This window comes from Dermochelys coriacea, chromosome 1 (assembly GCF_009764565.3).
Source record: "Dermochelys coriacea isolate rDerCor1 chromosome 1, rDerCor1.pri.v4, whole genome shotgun sequence".
Classification (NCBI taxonomy): domain Eukaryota; kingdom Metazoa; phylum Chordata; order Testudines; family Dermochelyidae; genus Dermochelys; species Dermochelys coriacea.
In genome coordinates this window covers 8,965,572-8,987,190 of record NC_050068.2, presented here as the reverse complement: position 1 = coordinate 8,987,190, position 21,619 = coordinate 8,965,572, and the positions used below count along the sequence as shown (strand labels likewise).

The following is a 21,619-nucleotide window of genomic DNA, read 5'->3' as shown; positions in this document are numbered from 1 at the left end:
CTACCTTTTGTAAAACCATGTTGTATTTTGTCCCATTTACCATTGACTTCAATGTCCTTAACTAATTTTTCCTTCAAAATTTTTTCCAGGACCTTGCATACTACAGATGTCAAACCAACTGGCCTGTAGTTACCCGGATCACTTTTTTTTCCTTTCTTAAAAATAGGAACTATATTAGCAATTCTCCAATCATTCGGTACTACTCCTGAGTTTACAGATTCATTAAAAATTCTTGCTAACGGGCTTGCAATTTCAGGTGCCAATTCCTTTAATATTCTTGGATGAAGATTATCTGGGCCCCCCGATTTAGTCCCATTAAGCTGTTTCAGTTTCGCTTCTACCTCAGATATGGTAATATCTACCTCTATATCCTCCTTCCCATTTGTCATGCTACCATTATCCCTAAGATCCTCTTTAGCCTTATTAAAGTCTGAGGCAAAGTATTTGTTTAGATATTGGGCCATGCCTAGATTATCTTTAACCTCCACTCCATCCCAGGAGATACTGGCAGGGACTATGGTGAATCCAAACCAAAAAGAGACTGAAGTTGTTCTGTGAAAGCTGGGAGAGTAACTCTTTAATAGGCACATAAGGGGCATAGTTCAGTTTTAGTAGCCATGGCATTGTCTGCACTCATCTCATTGTCATGGTTACTTATAATGCCCAATTTACTATGTATTGTTATAGTGCTGGGCACTAGATAAACACACAGTAAGTGACAATCCATGCCCTGAAGTGCTTAAGATCTCCCAAGCTAAACTGGGTCAAGATATGCCCATGGTTGGATGGAGCCGTAACTCTCCCTCCGCCCCTCCCCCTGCCCCCAAGTGCTGCAGGAAGTGCTATTGCTGGTTTTAATAGCTGGTGTTTGCTCATGTATTTGTACAGCACCAGTCAATGGGGCCCTGATGGCGTTTAGGGCATCTGGATTCTACTGTAATACAAATAATACATGGGTGCATCTTATGAGCACCAACCCAGAACGTAAAAGTATTTGAAGGCTTTAGGGGGCAGACGAAGCTTGGGGCAGGACACAGTGTTCCTGCAAAGCACAAACCTAAAACCAACCATATTCAGGAGTATGCTCTGGCAGGACATTTATTTGTTGAGAGGAACACCTTCAAAAAGGGTGTAAATTCAGTCCCTATCCTCTGTGTGTACACTGTGGTAGGAGGAGGGGGAATGCTACTTCTTTAAAATGGACTCATAATGTTTTACATTATGTATGTATTTGGTTTGATTTATAATGATTATAATAGTTTATTTGTATTACGGTCGCATCCCGAAGTCCCAGCTCAGATCAGTGCCTCATTGTGCTAGGCACTGTACACAGACATATTAAAAGTCTGTCTTTGAGATATTGTAGTCTAATTAGCCAGACAGACAAAAGACAGAAGGAGAAACAAAAGCACAGCAAAGTGAAATGACTTGCCCAAGGTCAGAATGGATTAGTGATAGAGCCAAGAACAAAACCCATTGCTTCTGGCTCCCAGTCCAGTGCCCCGTCTACTAACCAGTGCTGCCTCACAGGTGTCTAGCTTGACAATAGGCATCAGAGAGGATAAAAATTGCAACCAAAATATGGCAGTTTCTACTGTATGTTTGCAGGTATGGAGGTGGGTAAGTTGCTGGTCTGGTGAAGTCCCCTCAAAAATGCCAATCTAAGTACTAAACAATGCCCTGCACAGATTTTCTGAATGTCAGTTCATAACCATTCTTCTGCCATTGCAACACCACTGTGGTTACTAGTGAGCTACCCTGTGGGAGATGTTCTAATTCCATTAGCATCTCGCAGTAGCTATTGTGAGGCCACCATATTCAGTGCTAGTAATAACAGAGTGAACGTTAGACTAAGTCTTTCTACTATGATACTGCAGGGCACTGCCACACGGCCCTCTCTCTGCTATTTGATGTGCCACGGTGCTTAGCCAGTTTCCGTCATCCCATGGTCAAAAACACACCCAGGCTCTTTTCCTTTCACCATGTGTTCCTTTTATACCACAGTTCTTTTGCAGACAGAACACAATACATGCATATTGCAGCAGGGGCTTCCCAGACAGCTTTTTTCCTTCATACAGTTCACCTTCTGAGCTCCTCCCCCTGCTTCCTGTTCCTCCCAATTACTGCCACTTGTATCAGTAGTCTAGTAATTATCACCCAGGTGCTCATCATCCCCCAATAGAAAAGTGGTTAACTGCTTCCAGCTAAGCCTGCAGCCTCTTGTGTGCTGCAGCAACATCAGTGATCAGGGTGCTGCTGCTAGCACTCTGACAGAGACAATAATAATGTTAAATGTTGGCACCGTATGTACTTGAGTAATAGATATATTCTGAGTTAGTTTCCGGTTAAGAAATTATATTGTGATGGCAGGAGACCCCAGATGGCACTGCTACATAGAGTTTACAAGCTCTTTTTCTTAGTGTTTTAATGTTGTTCAGTCTTTGAAGAAATGCTTCACTGCAGTTAGTTTGGTAATGTAGTTTCTTTTGGGTGAAGTTATTGCAAAGAGCAGGAGAATTTTCACTCTGTCTTAACCGCTTGCGGCAGAGTTGCTTCTGGGGGGCTGGAAATTGATGTTTTGGCTGAGATTTCTGAAAGAGAGATTTGCTTATGTGTCAGTTGTGACCAGGCCTATTCGAAAATTGGTATACAGAGTGTAAATAAAACAAGTTACACTAAGAAAATACCCAGACTCCATGACACTGATTTCTCCTCTAATGGGAAACTGACTGGTAAGACCCAAACATCTACTATGGCTCTGCAGAAGGGCGACAGTATTTTTGGTAGAGTTTTCAACTGGGTGTTAAATGCCATGGATTATAATTATCTTGGTCAGCTTGGGCTAGAGAGAAGAGGAAGTCACTGTGAGCAGATTATGTGAGAAAATTTTAGATTTTATAATTTTTATAATCTGAAACCTGTAATTTTCTGGTCAGTGCAGTCCACTCCAGTCAATAAGTCACTGATTTCAGGCTTTGAACAGTGAATAGGGTAATCCTGACTATCAAAGAACTAATGGGTGAGAATTAGGTGCTGCAGCTGCCAAAGGTCACTGAGAGAAAGCATGTTTAACTATTATTTTGGCTTGTTGGCTCAGTTAGTCATCACGCTAAAAAAATCAAACCACTCACCACCTTGCTATCCCATGGATGTTTTGTATGTTTCTAGATTTTTACAAATGGTCATATCATTGTAGTGCTAAGCAATACTTTTCACTGCTGCTCCAAAAACATGCCAGTAAAAAAACTTGGTGCGAGTTAAGAATGAAGTGAATCTAGGATCTTAACCAGCTCCCAATGAGCCCACTGAGAATTGGATCAAGCCGTCAGTGCTGAAGAAAATTGCTAGACTGAATTCCTCTGTTTATTTATAGACTGGTATGGTACAGGTGGCAGCAATGCAGGCTTCCTCAGCCAGACTGCCTTTGTCTTGGCCTGGCGAGCTCAGTTGCCATGCCCATCGAATCTCTGGCTTCTTTGCTGAGACAGCCAAGAGAAGCGCCAACCATGATGTAATATGTCCAATTTCTCCAATTAAGAACTGGATTGTTACCACCAACACAATGGGGTCCCAATCCACGACTGGAACTCCTAGGTGCTACCATTATACAAATAAATAGTTAGAATCATAGGATTGGAAGGGACCTCGAGAGGTCATCTAGTCCAGTCCCCTGCCCTCATGGCAGGACTAAGTATTATCTAGACCATCCCTGACATGTGTTCGTCTAACCTGCTCTTATAAATCTCCAATGATGAAGATTCCATAATCTCCCTAAGCAATTTATTCCAGTGCTTAACCACTCTGACTGTTAGGAAGTTTTTCCTTATGTCCAACCCATACCGCCCTTGCTGCAATTTAAGCCCATTGCTTCTTGTCCTCTCCTCAGAGGTTAGGAAGAACAATTCTTCTCCCTTCTCCTTGTAACAACTTTTTATTTACTTGAAAACTGTTATCATGTCCCATCTTCTTTTTTCCATACTAACCAAACGCAATTTTTTCAATCTTCCCTCATATGTCATTATTTCTAGACCTTTAATAATTTTTCTTGCTCTTCTTTGGACTTTCTCCAATTTCCCCACATCTTTCCTGAGATGTGGCACTCAGAACTGGAGTAGAGCAGAAGAATTACTTCTCATGTCTTGCTTACAACACTCCTACTAATACATCCCAGAATGATGTTTGCTTTTTTTGCAACAGTGTTACACTGTTGACTCATATTTATCTTGTGGTCCACTTTTACTCCTAGATCTCTTTCCACAGTACTCCTTCCTAGGCAGTCATTTCCCATTTTCTATGTGTGCAGCTGATTGTTCCTTCCTAAGTGGAGTACTTTGCATTTGTCCTTACTGAATTTCATCCTATTTACTTCAGACCATTTCTCCAGTTTGTCCAGATCATTTTGAATTATAATCCTATCCTCCAAAGCACTTGCAATCCCTCCCAGCTTGGTATCATCCACAAACTTTATAAGTGTACTCTCTATGCCATTATCTAAATCATTGATGAAGATATTGAATAGAACTGGATCCAGAACTGATCCCTCTGGGACCCCACTCATTATGCCCTTCCAGCATGATTGTGAACCACTGATAACTACTGTCTGGGAACGGTTTTCCAACTAGTTATGTATCCACCTTATAGCAGCTCCATCTAGGTTGCATTTCCCTAGTTTGTTTTTGAGAAGGTCATGCAAGACAGTATCAAAAGCTTTACAAAAGTCAAGATATATCATGTCTACCACTTCCCCCCATCCACAAGGCTTGTTACCCTGTCGAAGAAAGATATCAGGTTGATTTGACATTTGTTCTTGGCAAATCCATGCTGACTGTTACTTATCACTGTATTATTTTATAGATATTTGCAAATTGATTACTTAATTACTTGCTCCATTATCTTTCCAGGTACAGAAATTAAGCTGACTGGTCTGTAATTCCCCGGGTTGTTCTTATTTCCCTTTTTATAGATTGGCACTGTATTTGCCCTTTTCCAGTCTTCTGGAATCTCTCCTGTCTTCCATGACTTTTCAAAGATAATCGCTAATGACTCAGATATCTCCTCAGTCATCTCCTTTAGTATTCTAGGATGCATTTCATCAGGCCCTGGTGACATGAAGACATCTAACTTGTCTAAGTAATTTTTAACTTGTTCTTTCCCTATTTTAGCCTCTGATCCTACCTCATTTTCACGGGCATTCACTATGTTAGATGTCCAATCACCACCAATCTTCTTGGTGAAAACCGAAAAAAAGAAGTCATTAAGTACTTCTGCCATTTTCTGTTATTGTTTTCCCCCTACCCCCATTGAGTAATGGTCCTATCCTATCTTTGGTTTCCTCTTGCTTCTAATGTATTTGAAAAATGTTTTCTTGCTACCCTTTATGTCTCTAGCTAGCTTAATCTCATTTTGTGCCTGGGCCTTTCTAATTTTGTCCCTACATACTTGTGTTATTTGTTTATTTACACCTTTTGTAATTTGACTTAGTATTCACTTTTTGTAGGACTCTTTTTTGATTTTTAGATCATTGAAGATCTCCTGGTTAAGGCAGGGTGGTCTCTTACCGAACTTCCTATCTTTCCAATGCAGAGGGATAGTTTACTCTTGTGACCTTAATAATGTCTCTTTGAAAACTGCCAACTGTCTTCAATTATTTTTGACTTGCTTCCCATGGGATCTTACCTACCATCTCCCTGAGTTTGCTTCTTGAAATTCATTGTCTTTATTTGCTGTTCTCCCTCCTACATTCCTTAGAATCATGAAATCTGCCATTTCATGATCACTTTCACCCAAGCTGCCTTCCACTTTCAAATTCTCCCTCTTTGTCAAAATCAAATCGAGAACAAAATCAAATCTAGAACAGCCTCTCTCCTAGTAGCTTTCTCCTAAGCTTCTGAAATAAAAACTTGTCTCCAATACATTCCAAGAACTTGTTGGATAATCTGTGCCCTGCTGTGTTATTTTCCCAACATATGTCTGAGTAGCTGAAGTCCCCCATCACCACCAAGTCCTGTGCTTTGGATGATTTTGTTAGTTGACTGGAACTCCTACGTGCTACCATTATACAAATACATAATAATAATAACTCATTTCTCATGAGCCACTGCTCAGCCATCAGATGGTAGCAACTTTCAGCCACTGCTGACACCATTACCAAACCTATCCACCTCTGGGCACTAACACCATTATGATATGAACGCATCACTAGCTCGTACACCATGGTCCCCACTGCATTACCAGAGCTCTCTATATCTATTTATGGCCATCCCATAGTGTAGTTACACTACAAGAAAACACAATTATGAAAAGGGCCCTTTTAAGGGACGACTTGTGAGGTGAGCACAGCAAACCCTGGCACTGTCACTGCCAAAAACCAGTGGGTGCCTTTGAAAAGCATAGAATATATTAAAGATTAAATAAAGGCCCCAATAGCAAAACCTGAGCTGATTAAAAGCAGTAGAAGTGGGAAACATATTTTGCTTGCCTGATCTTTCTGAAAACTCATTGTTCACTGTCATTTTGAATGCTATACTTGCAGAAGTATTGCTCTGAACAAGGCATTGAACTACAAATTTCAGCAAAACACTGGAGAGTGCTTAAGAGGATACATCTCTGCCAAGAATTTCCTGGGACTTTCCATTTGTCCTCTGTCGGCACTACTTTCAGCAGTGATGCAAAGAGATGGCATCTAAGAGGCATGTGAGAGTCTAATTCACAGTAAAGACAGAGGCTATGTCTACACTTAAAACCACTATAACAACACAACTGCACCACTGCTGCTGCACCTCTGTAGCACTTCAGCATAGACACTCACTACAGTGACGGGAAAGGGTTTCTCGTCACTGTAGTTAATCCACCTCCCTGAGAGTTGGTAGCTGGGTAATAAAATATTTTTTCCATCCACTTAGCACTCTCTACACCAGGGGTTGGGTCATCTTAACTATGCTGCTCAGGGACAGCTTGATTGACCTAACTTCTTAGTGTAGATCTGGCCAAAGATTTTCTTGCTACACAGATGATCTAAACAGTATCACTGAATTATCAGCATTGATCTTTGCATTGGACTCTGACTCATTACCAATGCCAAGTCAGGGCTTTAGTGCTGAGTGAAGAAAAAAAACTTTACTCACCAGAACTTTATTTTCAACCACATCAGAGTTTACAACTTCACAGCCAGCAAAACATGGAGAGATGTATTCAATCCCATCAGCCCCACATATAGGGTTATAGGCCTTATCGAGGCAGTTGCATTTACTGTTACATTCAAAAGAGTGTTGTTCAACACCAGAGCTACAGTAGAAGGAAAGATATGACTATATTAATATAGGTTTCAGAGTATATTAATATATACATTGTGGGTTTATGTAGTATACCATATGTATGTAGATATAGAGAACAAGAGCTTGCTTGCTTAACACTGAAAGTGTGAATTTGTGGACTCTGCCAAACCCACAGAAAATATAATTTCCATAGATTAATTCTTGTACCTCTAAAAAAAAAAAACCTCTCAAAAATTTGAAAGTCTGGCCATGAACAAAGCATGCAGCCACTTATATTTGTGCCATATATTTCTCCTACTACTACCACCCCATGCAAGTGGAGCTTAGCAGCTCATGAGAACTAATGGTACCACATCAGGAATATGTAAAAGTAAAAAATTCCCAATTCAGAATTACTATTTTCTTCTGTAGTATCACTGTGTGTGAGTAGGCTCTTTCTGTTCTAAACTACAGTCCACACACTGAGTAGTCAAAACTCGCTCTCTACCAGGGGGGCGAGTTTTCTTAATAGAGGGTAAGGGTCTGCCTTCATTTCAGCATGTAGAGAGGTGGCCATTATTTCAAAAATATTCTCTCCATGTTAACATCTTGGTAAATTATCAACCAGTGAATGATGAGTCAAGCATTTTCCAGTATGAATTTTTGATTTTGAATTATTTGTGATAAAATTCATTAAACTTATGGAGTTTGTGACCTTTTCATGAATTTTTTTTTGGTTTAATTCCTGTGTAAACTTTGTGTAGTGCATGTGGAAAGGAACAGTTTATAAACCAATCAGTCAGCCAATGAAAATGTGTCAGGGGACAACCTTATGGTCTATATTTACGAGTGGTACCTTCGTCTGTAGTTAAGGCCAGCAACATTCTGTGTAGGGCAGCCCAGGAAGAGAAGGGGAAAGGCAAAGATCACGCAGAGGAGCATGCCGATGATACACATGCTGCCACACTGTTTCAGAGTCATTTGGAACTTCTTCATGATGGCTCCACCTGCCACTATTCCAACCATTGCCCCAGGGATGTTCACAGAACCTTGGGAACAGAAACAAGAGCAAGAGAGTTAAGATCCAAATATCTGTGATAATATTTCAACACCTTCCAGTCAACGCAGAACATAGTAAATGGATTAAATGGTAACGGTTAGATCTCAAAATGTAATTGTAAATAATAATTCCCTGTTTTTTCATGTTATCTTTCATCAGTAGATGTCAAAGCACTTTACAAAGGAAGTAAGAATCATGTCTCCATTTTACAGAGGGAGAAACTAAGTGAAGTCACTTGCCCAACGTTACCCCACAGACCAATGGCAGAGCCAAGAATAGAACCCATGTCTCCTGTGGCCCAACCCAGGGCTCTCCCCATGAGGCCCACTATCTCCTGTAGGAGGGAATGGGAAAGCATCATCCAGTGGGGGGAATTTCTACCAGCAGGCTCTGTTCTTGGTTCTGTGCTATTTTATATGTTTATCAATGATCTGGAAGAGACTATACAATCATTGCTGGGAAAGTTTGCAGATGACACCCAAATTGGTAGAGTGATAAATAATGAAAAGGACATGTCAGTTTTACAAAACCATTTGGATCACATGATAATTTGAGATAACCTGAACAACATCCATTTTAGTACAACTAAATTAAGATCATACATCAAAGTGGGGGACTGTACTTTGGAAAGCAGTGGCTGAGAAAAGGACTTAGCAATCATAGCGAATAATCAATTGACTGGTTTCAGAGTAGCAGCCGTGTTAGTCTGTATTCGCAAAAAGAAAAGGAGTACTTGTGGCACCTTAGAGACTAACAAATTTATTAGAGCATAAGCTTTCGTGAGCTACAGCTCACTTCATCGGATGCATCCAATGAAGTGAGCTGTAGCTCACGAAAGCTTATGCTCTAATAAATTTGTTAGTCTCTAAGGTGCCACAAGTACTCCTTTTCTTTTAATCAATTGACTATGAGCTCCCAGAGTGAAGCAGTGGCTGAGAGAGCAAACATGATCCTTGGATGTATCAGCAGGGGATAATTGCATAAAAGTAGGGATCTGGTCTGACCTCTGTATATAGCATGATTGAGATCCTTACTAGATTACCATTTCAGTTCTGGTGTTTACTCTCTAAAATATCTAACTCTCTACTCCAGACCCATCTCCTTCTGTCTAAATTAAAATATCCCTTGTCTCTCTGACATCTCCTCGTGGGTGACTAGCCATCAGCTCAAGCTCAGCATGACTAAAATAGAGATCTTAATCTTCCCCCTCAAGCCCACCACACATCTCCTTTCTAGATCACTGTACACAGTACTACCATCTTGTCTGTCACTAAGGCCCATAACCTGGGTGTCATCTGTGACTTGGAGCTCTCTCTAGGTCCTCACACCCAGGCTATGTCTAAGTCTTGCAGATTTTTTCTGCATGACAGCTCTAAGATATGGCCTCTCCTAGCCATCCATGCACCTAAAATGCTCTTCATCTCACATCTTGATTACTGCAACAGCTTTTTCTCTGGCCTTGGCAAATGTAAGCTTGCCCTGCTTGTATCTATTCAGAAAACTGCTACAAAAATCATTTTCCTAGTCTGTCACTTTGACCATGTCACCCCTCTCTTTGCATCCCTCCACCGGCTCTCCCTTCTCTATCGCATCAAACATAAGCTACTTATTTTAACATTCAAGGCCCTTCACAGTCTATCTATCACACCCTACCTATTGTCTCTCATTCTCTATAGAAATATCACCTTCTGCCTCTGATCAGCCCATGATGCCAGCCTCTTCGCCCACTTGTTAAATTTTCCAACAAGAGCTTTCGGGCTTTCTCCTGTGTTGCCCCTCATGCTTGGGAGGTATGCTTCTTCAGTATCTGCCAAGCAACATCTTTATTCTACTTCAATTTCCTCCTTAAAACTCTCCTTTTCCATGCTGCCTATAAAAACTTGACCATGGTTAAGCTGCAGATATGCTGAGACCACTGGCTGGCATGCTGACCAATATTGTCGTATTGATTCTTTGTACTCCCCCATCAGTCCACCTGAATTCATCTGTTGTCTTATGCTTAGATTGTAAGCTCTTTTGGGGGCAGTTCTGTTTGTATGACACAGTGGGGTCTTGGTACATGACTGGGGTCCCTAGGCAGTATGATAATGCAAATAATAATACAATAAAAATTATGTTGACAAATTGGAAAGGATTCAGAAAAAAAAGTATAAGAACGATTTATGGTCTGTTAAATCTAGCTTACAACAAGATACAAAACAGTTCAGTCTATTTAGTTTAAGAAAGATTAGGACGTGACTTGCTCATGGCATATAGATATCTACATGGAGAAAAGATTTCTGCTAGCTGAGGATCTAGGAGGCAAAGGAATAACAAGTTCCAATGCCTGAAAGCTGAAGCTAGACAAATTCAGACTAGAAATCAGGTGCATATTTTTAACAATGAAGGTAATTAATCATTGGAACACCTTATTAGGGACATGGTGAATTCAGTCTCCTGTAGTCTTTAAATCAGGACTGTGAGTCTTCCTAAAAGATCCACTCTAGGTCAACCAAATGAATGGGTCTGACTGTAGAATCATAGGACTGGAAGGGACCTCAAGAGGTCATCTAGTTCAGTTCCCTGCACTCATGGCAGAACTAAGTATTATGTAGACCATCCCTGACAAGTGTTTGTCTAACCTGATCTTAAAAATCTCCAATGATGAAGATTCCACAATCTCCCAAAGCAATTTATTCCAGTGATTTAAACACCCTGACAGGAAGTTTTCCCTAATGTCCAAACTAAACCATCCTTGCTGCAATTTAAGACCATTGCCTCTCATCCTATCTCAGAGATTAAGGAGAATAATTTTTCTTCCTCCTCCTTGTAACAATCTTTTATGTCCTTGAAAACTGTTATGTCCCCTCTCAGTCTTCTCTTCTCCAGACTAAACAAACCCAATTGCTTCAATCTTCCCTACTAGGTCATAATTTCTAGACCTTTAATCATTTTTGTTGCTATTCTCTGGACTCTCTCCAATTTGTTCACATCTTTCCTGAAAAATGGCACACAGAACTGGACCCAATACTTCAGTTGAGGCCTAATCAGCGTGGAATAGAGCGAAAGAATTACTTCTCGTGTCTTGCTTACAATAATCCTGCTAATACATCCCAAAATGATGTTCTCTTTTTTTGCAACAGTGTTACTCTGTTGAATCATATTTAGCTTGTGATCCACTATGACCCCAGATCCCTTTCCGCAGTACTCCTTCCTAGGCAGTCATTTCCTATTTTGTATGTGTGCAACTGATTGTTCCTTCCTAAGTGGAGTACTCTGCATTTGTCCTTATTGAATTTCATCCTATTTACTTCACACCATTTCTCCAGTTTGTCCAGATCATTTTGAATTATAATCCTATCCTCCAAAGTACTTGTAACCCCTCCCAAATTAGTATCATACACAAACTTTATAAGTGTACTTTTTATGCCATTTTCTAAATAATTGATGAAGATATTGAACAGAATCAGACCCAGAACTGATCCCCGCAGGCCCCCACTCAATATGCTCTTCCAGCTTGGCTCTGAACCACTGATAACTACTGTCTGGAAATGGTTTTTCCAGCCAGTTATGTACTCACCTTATAGTAGCTCCCTCTAGGTTGTATTTCCCTAGCTTTTTTATGAGGTTATGCGAGACAGTATAAAAAATCTTACTAATGTCAAGATATACCACATCTATTGCTTCCCCCTATCCACAAGGCTTGTTACCCTGTCAAAGAAAGCTATTAGGTTGGTTTGACATGATTTATTCTTGACAAATCTATTATGATTGTTACTTATCCCCTTATTATGTTCTAGGTGTTTGCAAATTGATTGCTTAATTATTTGCTCCATTATGTTTCCAGGGACTGAAGTTAAGCTGACTGGTCTGTAATTCCCCAGGTTGTTCTTATTTCCCTTTTTATAGATTGGCACTATATTTGCCCTTTTCCAGTCCTCTGAAATCTCTCCCGTCTTCCATGACTTTTCAAAGATAATCGCTAATGACTGAGATATCTTCTCAGTCAGCTCCTTGAGTATTCTAGGATGCATTTCATCAGGCCCTGGTGACATGAAGACATCTAACTTGTCTAAGTAATTTTTAACTTGTTCTTTCCCTATTTTAGCCTCTGATCCTATCTCATTTTCACTGGCATTCTCTATGTTAGACATCCAATCACTGCTAACCTTTTTGGTGAAAACTGAAACAAAAAAGTCATTTATCACTTCTGCCATTTCCACATTTTTTGTCATTGTTTTTTGATGCAGGAACCAATTGCTGATGTGCTAAGGGCATGTCTATATGGAGAGTTAGAGCATGACAATCTGGGGTGTAAATCGATGGTGCTCTACTGAGCCGTGCACTCACTGGCCATATGGACTCTCCTACGTCAAGCTAAAAGTTCTGTTTGAAACCGCAGGAGATCAAAGTGCACTACCGAACTTTTAGTACGCAGTGGCAGGGTCCCATAGCCCATGAGTGCTTGGCACTCTATAACACTGTAGATTTACACCCCATCTTGCTGGGCACCAAGTCACCATGTGGAGAAACCCTAAGGCCTGTTTTATACAGGAGGTCATGCTAGATGATCAAAATAGTTCCTTTGAACTTAAAATCGATGAATCATCTGGGGATGATCTCAGAGCTCTTAAAATATTTTAGTTACTTCTCAGTTACATTTCCTTCCTGGGGAACTAGGCCCTTGATATTTAACACTCTTCCCTGACATCTGTTCTCAAACACCATCCACAGTTGAGTTCCTTTTATCACATCTTAAGTCAAAGATAATCAGGCCTTTGCTGGGTGGACCATAGGGTGTGGAATACACTTGTGATTTCTTTCACTACCCTCCAGGAACTAAAAACAGTGGAGAGCGATTAAGCAAATTCACTCAGGTTGTAATACCTCCCAAGAGGTACCATCCCCTGGAGAGGCTCGCATATACTGGTTCAAACTGGATTTTCTAGAGAACCAATTGACAAAGAAAGGACTTTTGGATAAAGAGCCTGAGTCTAAAATGCGTCAGGGACTTCCTTCTGATCCAGCAAATGGACAGCACCTTCTGTCTAAAGGAAGGGCCCCAATCCTTAGGGAAGGGTTGAAAGGGCTGACACCAACCAGAGCCTTTGTGGAGATGACGGTGGTGATCTCTGATAAGCTTATTAGAATGAGTGTAGGTTCTTTATTGTTTGTAATATGTTTTCTCTGTAATACTTTCACCTTAAGAATAAATGTGCTTGCTTAGAAAGGGCTGTGTAGTAACTTAAAACCATGTGAAATTATGCTGTTTATAGCTTCTGAGGAGAAAAGCAAAGGAGGCCTGCTCAGGCAGTCTGACTTGCTGGGGAATTCACAGTGTAAGCAGAGAACTGTGCAGCCTGGAAATACGCTAGTTAGGAGGGAGTGAGATGTGTGTCTCTGCACAAAAGAGGCCATGGCTGGGGAGCTGAAAGCCTGAGAGTGGGTGCCCTTGCTGAACCATGGAGTGGGAATATAGTTGCAGTTGCCCTGAACTCTGATATCATCTTACTTTGATTTCTCCATACATGAAGAGCAAACAGATGGGGCCACCTTTTTGTTCTGTGTTTGGACAGCACGTAACACAATGGGGTGCTGGTCCTTGACTGGAGCTCCTAGGCACTATCATTGTACAAATAAATAATATAATAATAACTTTTAGTCCTAATGATTTTTATTTTAGTTTAAGAGGTCACAGAATATCCACTCCACCCCCCAGCCAATGTTTGCATCTGGGAATATATCTGAGAGAGGGAGATTGCATTGACCTGAGTCCACAGAGAGTTAAAGGTGCAGTACACAGAAAGAGAGTTATAGCACTTAAATAGATAGGTGCACCATATATCTATTTAACAAAGGGGACACTGAGGCACAAACACCTTACGTGCCTTGCCCAGAGTCACATAACTAGCTCAATGGAAGAGAAAGGAGCAGAATTCAAGGGTCCAATTCCTGTGAGATAACCACTAGAAAAACTCCCTCTGAAAAACTGTATGCTCTTCAGTCATTTTCAGAGAATGCTGAATATACTTTTGTAGACCTGTTCCTGACCAACCTTGTAAATGAGCCCCACCCATCTCCAGCCTTACCTCACTTCTGGACAGATCAGACTGCATGTATCTGGTTGCTGTCATGTGAACTGGGTTTTGTTTGAGTTTTGCTGTCTCCTATGTAAAATTCCATTGAGTTTGGGGTAGCCTATCAGGAAACAAGGGCTTCAGTGCTCCCTAGCATTTACAGTAAGAGCTGGAATGTCTCCATAGTAACAGGCAGTACTTACCTATGATCATATTGGCAAATGATGCAGTGAGGGAGAACTGCCTCTCCAGGAATTTGCCCATGAATGTTGCTAAACCGGCAACCATGGCGGACAGATTGACTTGGGCCAAAACCACCAGCAGATAGACTGGATGCCGGAGATTTCTCAACAAAACCAGAGGAAAGTCTGAAATGAAAAGGAGAATCAGTAACAAAAATTTATATACAGAGCTGGCTGCAAAAGGGAATTTCCATCTCATGAAGGTTAGCATGCATCCCACTACCATTATAATACTTAGAATGATATAATACAGTGATAAGAGTAGTAATAATATAAGAGAGACAACTAGCGAGGGGGTGTGTTAAACAGATACTGGAAATCAGTTAGGTGACACAGCATTGGTTCCAGGTCAGCCAGCACACATACACAAAACTATTGAGCCAACTACCGTGCTAATAAATCTTTAACAGCTATGGCGGAAACTGGAAAAGGGGGGCAGCAAGGAGCATCTCCATATCTATTGAATAGACTTGATTAACTGATAAGACCTTTTCATATTTTTCAGCTGCTGAAACATACACACATTAAGACCTTCAAATGGTATTTACTACAGTTCTAAATATGCACACACACATCAACTATAAAAGACCTGAGTTAATGCAACTTCAAGTTTTTAAATGTATGAGTCAGGACATTCAGAGTTAAGGTTCTTAAAGCACCCCTACTGTGTCTCCTGATATGCGTGGATTGCAATAGGTTCTTTCATTATGTGGACACACCGGATGTAATGCACTTTTGTAGCCGTGTTCACCCCAGGATCTCCAAGTGCATTACAAAAGGTGGTTAAGTATCATTATCCTCTCTGTGTGGCTGAAGAAACTGGCACAGGGAGGTTAAGGACAAGACTGTGCCATTTCCATGCAACACTGCATTGTGGTGCAGCCCCCTCCCTGAGCTTCCTGCTTTACAGATGGGTGTGTATATTTGGAGGTGGAACCATCTTCTAGGGTGATGTAGCCTCCACCTTGCCATGATGTGCATGGCCTGCTCCATGGAGCAGGAAGGCACAAGCCTGATCTTTCCCCTTTTTGAGTGTATTGTGCCCCTAGGAAGGCAGATGTGGGGAGTAGTATGGAGTGCAGGGACTGTGAATACATCAGGCTCTTGTGCTGGGAACAGGAAAGGGAACCCATGCAGGTGCCAGTCACAATCTTGTCTGTGGTTTGACCAGGGTCACCTGGTAAGACAGTGAGAGAGTCGGGAGAAGCACCTAGGAGTCTGGGTGTTTGGTCCCTTGTATAGTATGTATCTCACACGGCCCAATGTTGTTTTGTCATTTGCCTGTGAATTTCCTTTCCTTGGGCTTCCTGCAAGTCCTCTGTTATAAGGAACTCAGAAAACAGCTGTGAAGTTGTAAAAGGTTTATTTCCTTGTTCACTGCTGCTGCAATTCCAGCATCCTTTTCTTTTGATCATAAAAAAATACATTTTTGATTACAGACAAGAAAAACTAAGTTGAACGCCCTAGGGGCTGCACTCCTTCCTTGCTCTGCAACGCAGAGGAGAAAACAGTTTCACTTGCACAGCCCAGGCACCAGAACAAACAATCCCCTCGAACGAGGAATCAGAAAAAATGGATAACACCCACCAGGGGGAACAATGCAATTTCCAATTCTGTTCCCATTCTGTTCAGTCCAGCAGCGTGAAAGTCGTCTTTCCTACTAAGTAGGAACCTCTTGTCCCAGTCATGCCTCTACCACTCTATAAATAGTAAAGTTCCTTGCAATGCTCTGTATATCTTTGTGTCAACTAAATAAAACACAGCTGAAGATCCCTTCCAGACTAACAGTAAATTGTTTTCCCAGATGTGGCATTTAGTGTGTGGGAATAATGCCACGGGTCACAACAAATGTGTGCCATGAATTCAGGAAGTCTGAGCAACTCACAAATGATGAGAAAATGCCTGGCACCTTTTCCAAAATGAGGGCAATCTGTGGTCTAACATCCTGAGTCGGCGTGTGTCTGGGTTCTAAAGCCATTTGGCTAAACACATTCTACCACCATAATATCACAGAATCCAAAATGTTATGCATAGCAGACTTTTTACCTCATGCTATAATCTTAACTCTGACCCCTGGAGCCGGCACTAGCCACTAAAAATAAATTTTAAATGTGGGTCAGTGTGGGCAGCCCCTCAATAAGCAGAGATAACAACTATGCCACGTTCTGTGTTGTGACCCATCATTTGCCAGCATTTTTCTTCACCACTGGCAATTCTTTTAAATCAACATTGGAATTTTTCTCCTAAAAGCTATGCTCTAGTTCAAATAGGAATTAATTCAGGAAAGTTTTTTAGCCTGTGTTATATAGGAAATCAGACTAGATGATCATGGTGGTCCCTTCTGGCCTTAAAAAAGCGATGACTCTGCAGGCACTAAAACTGCCCTTCACGGTGTTAGGAGTAGCTGTGTTAAATGATACTGGGACTAAGTGGCAACAGGTTGCCAGAGCAGACCCTGCCAGATGCGGTGAGCAGCATCTGCTCTCTAGGGATCAGGGACCTGAGTTATGCAAGTCATCCAAGCAGAGGGCCACAGTGGTTTATCCTTGCCTTGGGGATTTGTCTTAGTAACATCTCACAGCTCTGGGATGCAGAGAAGGCACAGTGGTGAGCTGTAGGCCAGATGTAGCTAACTCCTGGTCACTATGGATATGTCTACACCGCAGTTAGACACGTGACAGCTGACTAGAGCTCATGGAGGTCAGGCTACAGGCCTATTTAATTGCGGTGTAGATGTTCAGACTCCGGCTGCAGCCTTAGCTCTCAGACCCTCCCACCTCTCAGGGTCCTAGAATCTGGGCTTCAGCCCAAGCCCGAACATCTACACTGCAGTTAAACAGCCCCTTAGCCAAAGCTCTGTGAGCCCGAGTCAGCTGGCACAGGCCAGCCATGGCTTTTTTATTGCAGCGTAAACATATCCTAAGCCTGACTAAATGAAATGTTTGCCTTAATGAAGACAAGGTGTAATAGTTTCTCCTATAGCACTCATGTATGCTGTCCCTGTTTTGCTCAGTATTATCTGGGAGGTTAGAGTGCTGCACTATTTGTCAGGGGCAGGTTGGGGCATCACTCAAAGAGGTCAGAGTTAAGGTTGTGGGGTGGGGGTGTTGTGTACTTTCCCCCTATTTCCTGGTTTTCAGAGGTTTCAGTGTGAGTGAACTCAACATTCTGGAAGGGCACAAGTTAGGGGCTTGTGGGCTTATCTCTGCCTTATCAAGAAAGTGGTGAGGTGGGCATAATTAAGGGGCACTTGTGGGTGGCCACAAAGGTACTTTCTGGGCACACCTCTTCACTCAGCTACCAGCTCCTACCTCCTCCTGGCCACTCTAAAACCCTGGTAGATTTGGAGGGGCCTTCGGAAGGATGATATTGCTGTGAGGAGTGTGTGTGGGCAGAGAAAAAGAAGAGAGTTGAGCTCCAGAGCTCCTACCTAACAACTGGGCCTTGTGCATGGGACAAGGATTCTGCCCACCCATTGGCAGCAGGCAAGGTGGGTATGAAGTGACCCATTCAGCTCAGTGGGGTGGTCCCAACTGAATGAAAACACCCCCTGGTGAGGAATGAAGCCTGAATTATATGTCTGAGAGGTGTGAAATGCTTTATTCATCTTAATGGATGGTCTCCCCTCCCCTCCTTTGGTCTCAGTGCCCAGTTACTTTTGCTATGCACTGAGTATGTCTGTTCTCAGCTCCCTTCCCCCTGTCTCAGGACTGTCTGCCTGATGCATGCATTAAGTGCACAGTGCCAGGCACACATATAGCTAGTGCTGCCCTACTGGAGTATAATGAGCCTCTCCTGTCAGAGAACTGCTTCCTCCTGGCTAGGACTCTCGGGCTGACCTCTGTCATTTTCAATGTGGCAGCTAATAGTTCCCATATCTGCCCATCTCTGTATCCCATACCACACTTCATCTCCTGGGCACAATACTGCCCACCGAACTGTCCCAGGGACAGATGCTGAACATCCCTCAATAGAACCATAGACAGTAGAGATGGAAATGGCCTATTGGAAGCTAAATCTGAGTCATACATGTAGTTCCAGTCACTGTAATGGGAGTACCATTGTGAAAGGATGTAGCCCAATGTCATCCAGACCATCTGCGCAGGAGCCATGGCTGCTCCCTGTAGTATTCTGGCTTTTCTAATTTGGAGTAATTCTGGTGCTGGAGCTTTGCTAACTTCCCTTGGGAACTGACCTCATTATTTGAAAACATCCCCAATGACTTGCCTGAATTTTTCCCCATACACCATTTCATCCTCTTATTGTTAGTTATGATTCATTTAACTGTTTTAGACACAGTTCTTCCCACCCTTGAAATTCACTCCTCAAATATTTGTAAACCGTTATCTTCTCCCATTGGGCCTGAGCCTGGAAGAGTCACAGCACCTACAACTCCACGTGACTTCCAGAGGAGTTGGGAGAGCTTAGCACTGTGCAGGATTGGGTTCTGGAGAAGGAGTCCAGACTGGGGGAGTAAGAGCCCAATTCTGGTCTCACTGAAGTCAATGAAAAAAATCCCATTGACTTCAGTGGTACAAGATCAGACCTCTAGGGCCAAATTCTGCTCTCACGTATACCCATGTAACCTCACTGAAGCCAACAGGGCTGATCGGGTGTAGGTGATAGCACAATTTGTTCTTTAATGGTCATTTTCATTTTGTAGCTTTTAAATCAATGGAATAGCTCATCTGGGCATTTCCTTCTGCTCCAGCTGAACTGACCAATTTAAGGCCCAACTCAGCAATGCATGGAAGAAGCAGTTTAAGCACTTAAGTGTTTGGCTGATTAGCAAATGGCCTTAAACATATACTCAATTTTTTTGCTGAATTGCAACATAAACTTGTGGGCAACATGGAATTGTCCCAAAGCGTGGCTCAGCTCCAAGTAGGGTTTTTTTAAGCCATCAGTTTTAAAAGAAAGCTCTTCCCGTTCTGTTCAGCCAGCAGTGTGAAAGCTAACAGACGGCAGAGCACTTTCCACTGGGAATACACTGTGAAATATATTTTCCTTTCCAAAAGAAACATTTCTAATTATAATTGGCATCTGCAAGCTCAGTCCGGGAAATGGCCATCTCTCAGCCCTGTCACTGTGGTAGCCCAGTGCAAAAGCCTGTAAGTCTATTTTGAAAGTGCTTTAATATTGATAATGAGCCAAATCCAGAGCGAACTCACTGAAGCCAATGGGTGTTTGCCTGAGTAAAGGCTCAGTAAACACTGAGTCAGGACGGCCTCGAGATCTGGCCCATAAATAATACATAGCACTAACACCTAGAACATTGGATCTTCAAATGTTTATAGAGTGTAGATTTATTAATATTTATATTTACAGAGTGTAAACACTAAGGAGGGAAAGGAATTATTTAGTGTGGAACCTGGGGATCTAACTACAAGCGATATGATTAAATTAAAAAGGGGAAATTTGGGATGAATATCAGGAAAATCTTCTTGTGTTAAATCCCCATTCAGGTACTGATGCTGCTACCCCTACTCACACTGAGCAGCACCGACACTTAGATTGGTAACCTTCCTGTGTAAATGCTAGTCAGGCACTGGGGCCTTTTTGTGCTGTGTGAAAACAACAATGCACTAGCTAATTCAATATAGGGAACAATCTTGTAGTGGCTCCAGGAAGATGGACTAGAAGGCATAATAGGTCTTTTCCATCTCTAATTCCTATGATTCTCCAAGTTCCAGGTTCCTAGCCCTGTATTCAGATTATTTGCCCACACACCTCCCATTCATATTGGTTTTAAAGAGAGAAGGCATAATGTGGTATTCAATATTGAATGAGCAAACACTTTATTTAAAGAGTCATTTTTTTAATAATAGTTAAACCATGGGGAACTGATTTAATGTCTTCTCTTCCACAAGGCTGTCACACTCCCGGTGTCATGCATGATACCCCACTTCTGCAAGATGGTCACCTGCAGCATTAATGCTCAGGAATGTGGGTTGTAATTAAAAACACTAAAGAGCTACACTTCAGAGTTTCGACAGGGCAGTAAGCACTCCTCACCCTATGAACTTTTAGACAGTTAAGATGAGCAAAATAGGGCAATTTTCTTTTAAGAAACTACTGATCCGTCTATATATGGCCATCCAGTACCTTGACAGATGAAAGGAGACATGACAAAGTTAGTCCATCAGTGGTGCTTAGCAATGGTATGGGAAAAGAGCCTGATGTGTGAGTGGCAACCTTCCTACAGTGGCTACAGGTCCACTTGCCAAATGGAAGCTGAAGCACACTCTGCTTCCTGGTTCGCCTCTGGGCTCTCTGCAGTCTCTCTGCAGTGACTGCTCCAGTCTTAACCCGGGTTCTCCAAACTGAGCAATTGTGTGCAGAATTTTCCCAGTTGTCAGTGGGAAAGCTGAATTTCTTGAGGCCTTGCTTGACTTTGTCGCTGTATGGGAGCGTCGGCCTTCCACTGCATCGTGGGCAGTTCTTAAATTGGCCATACAGCGCAGCCTTCAAAATACGATCTTGAGACATACACTCCATGTGACCAGCCGGCAAAGTCTGCGAACATCCAGCGTACTCTGCATAGACTATAGGTTGGTTCTCTCAAGGATCTCGTACTGGTGATCTGTTGGTCCCAAGTAACTCTAAAGATTTTTCTAAGACAGTGGAGGTGGGAACTGTTCAATCTCTGCTCCTGCTTGGGGTACCTAACCTAGCTTTCACAACTGTAAAGGAGGGTATTAAGGACACAAGTCTGATAAATAGACACCTTTGTATTCAGGATTAGCAACTTGCTGTTCCAAAACACATCAGGTAAGTTTTCCAAAGGTAACAGAAGCTTTGCTGATTCTAGCATCAAGTTCCCTATCAAGGTTAAGTGAGCTGGTAAGAATTGAGCCGAGAGAGCAGAAGTGATCCACAGTGTCCAGAGCTTCATTATTGACATAGATTTTAGTGAAATGTCGGTATCTTGTGACATGACAACTGTTTCCTTGATACTGATTACCGTGCCAAACTTCTATATTACTGCATTAAAATGTCAAAACAGCA

At 42.0% G+C, this 21,619-nt stretch overlaps 1 protein-coding gene across 5 annotated transcripts in view; it reads right to left on the bottom strand.

The window, feature by feature from the left end:
- Positions 1-21,619, bottom strand: part of SLCO2B1 (solute carrier organic anion transporter family member 2B1) — a 113,079-nt gene that overhangs the window by 24,195 nt on the left and 67,265 nt on the right. For all 5 annotated transcript variants that reach the window (XM_038416026.2, XM_043504017.1, XM_043504018.1 and 2 more), the window contains 3 exons: positions 14,573-14,737; positions 8,110-8,302; positions 7,125-7,284 (listed from right to left, as the gene is read on the bottom strand). In XM_038416026.2, the coding sequence (XP_038271954.1) occupies positions 7,125-7,284; positions 8,110-8,302; positions 14,573-14,737 (518 nt within the window). The remainder of the gene's footprint in view (positions 1-7,124; positions 7,285-8,109; positions 8,303-14,572; positions 14,738-21,619) is intronic.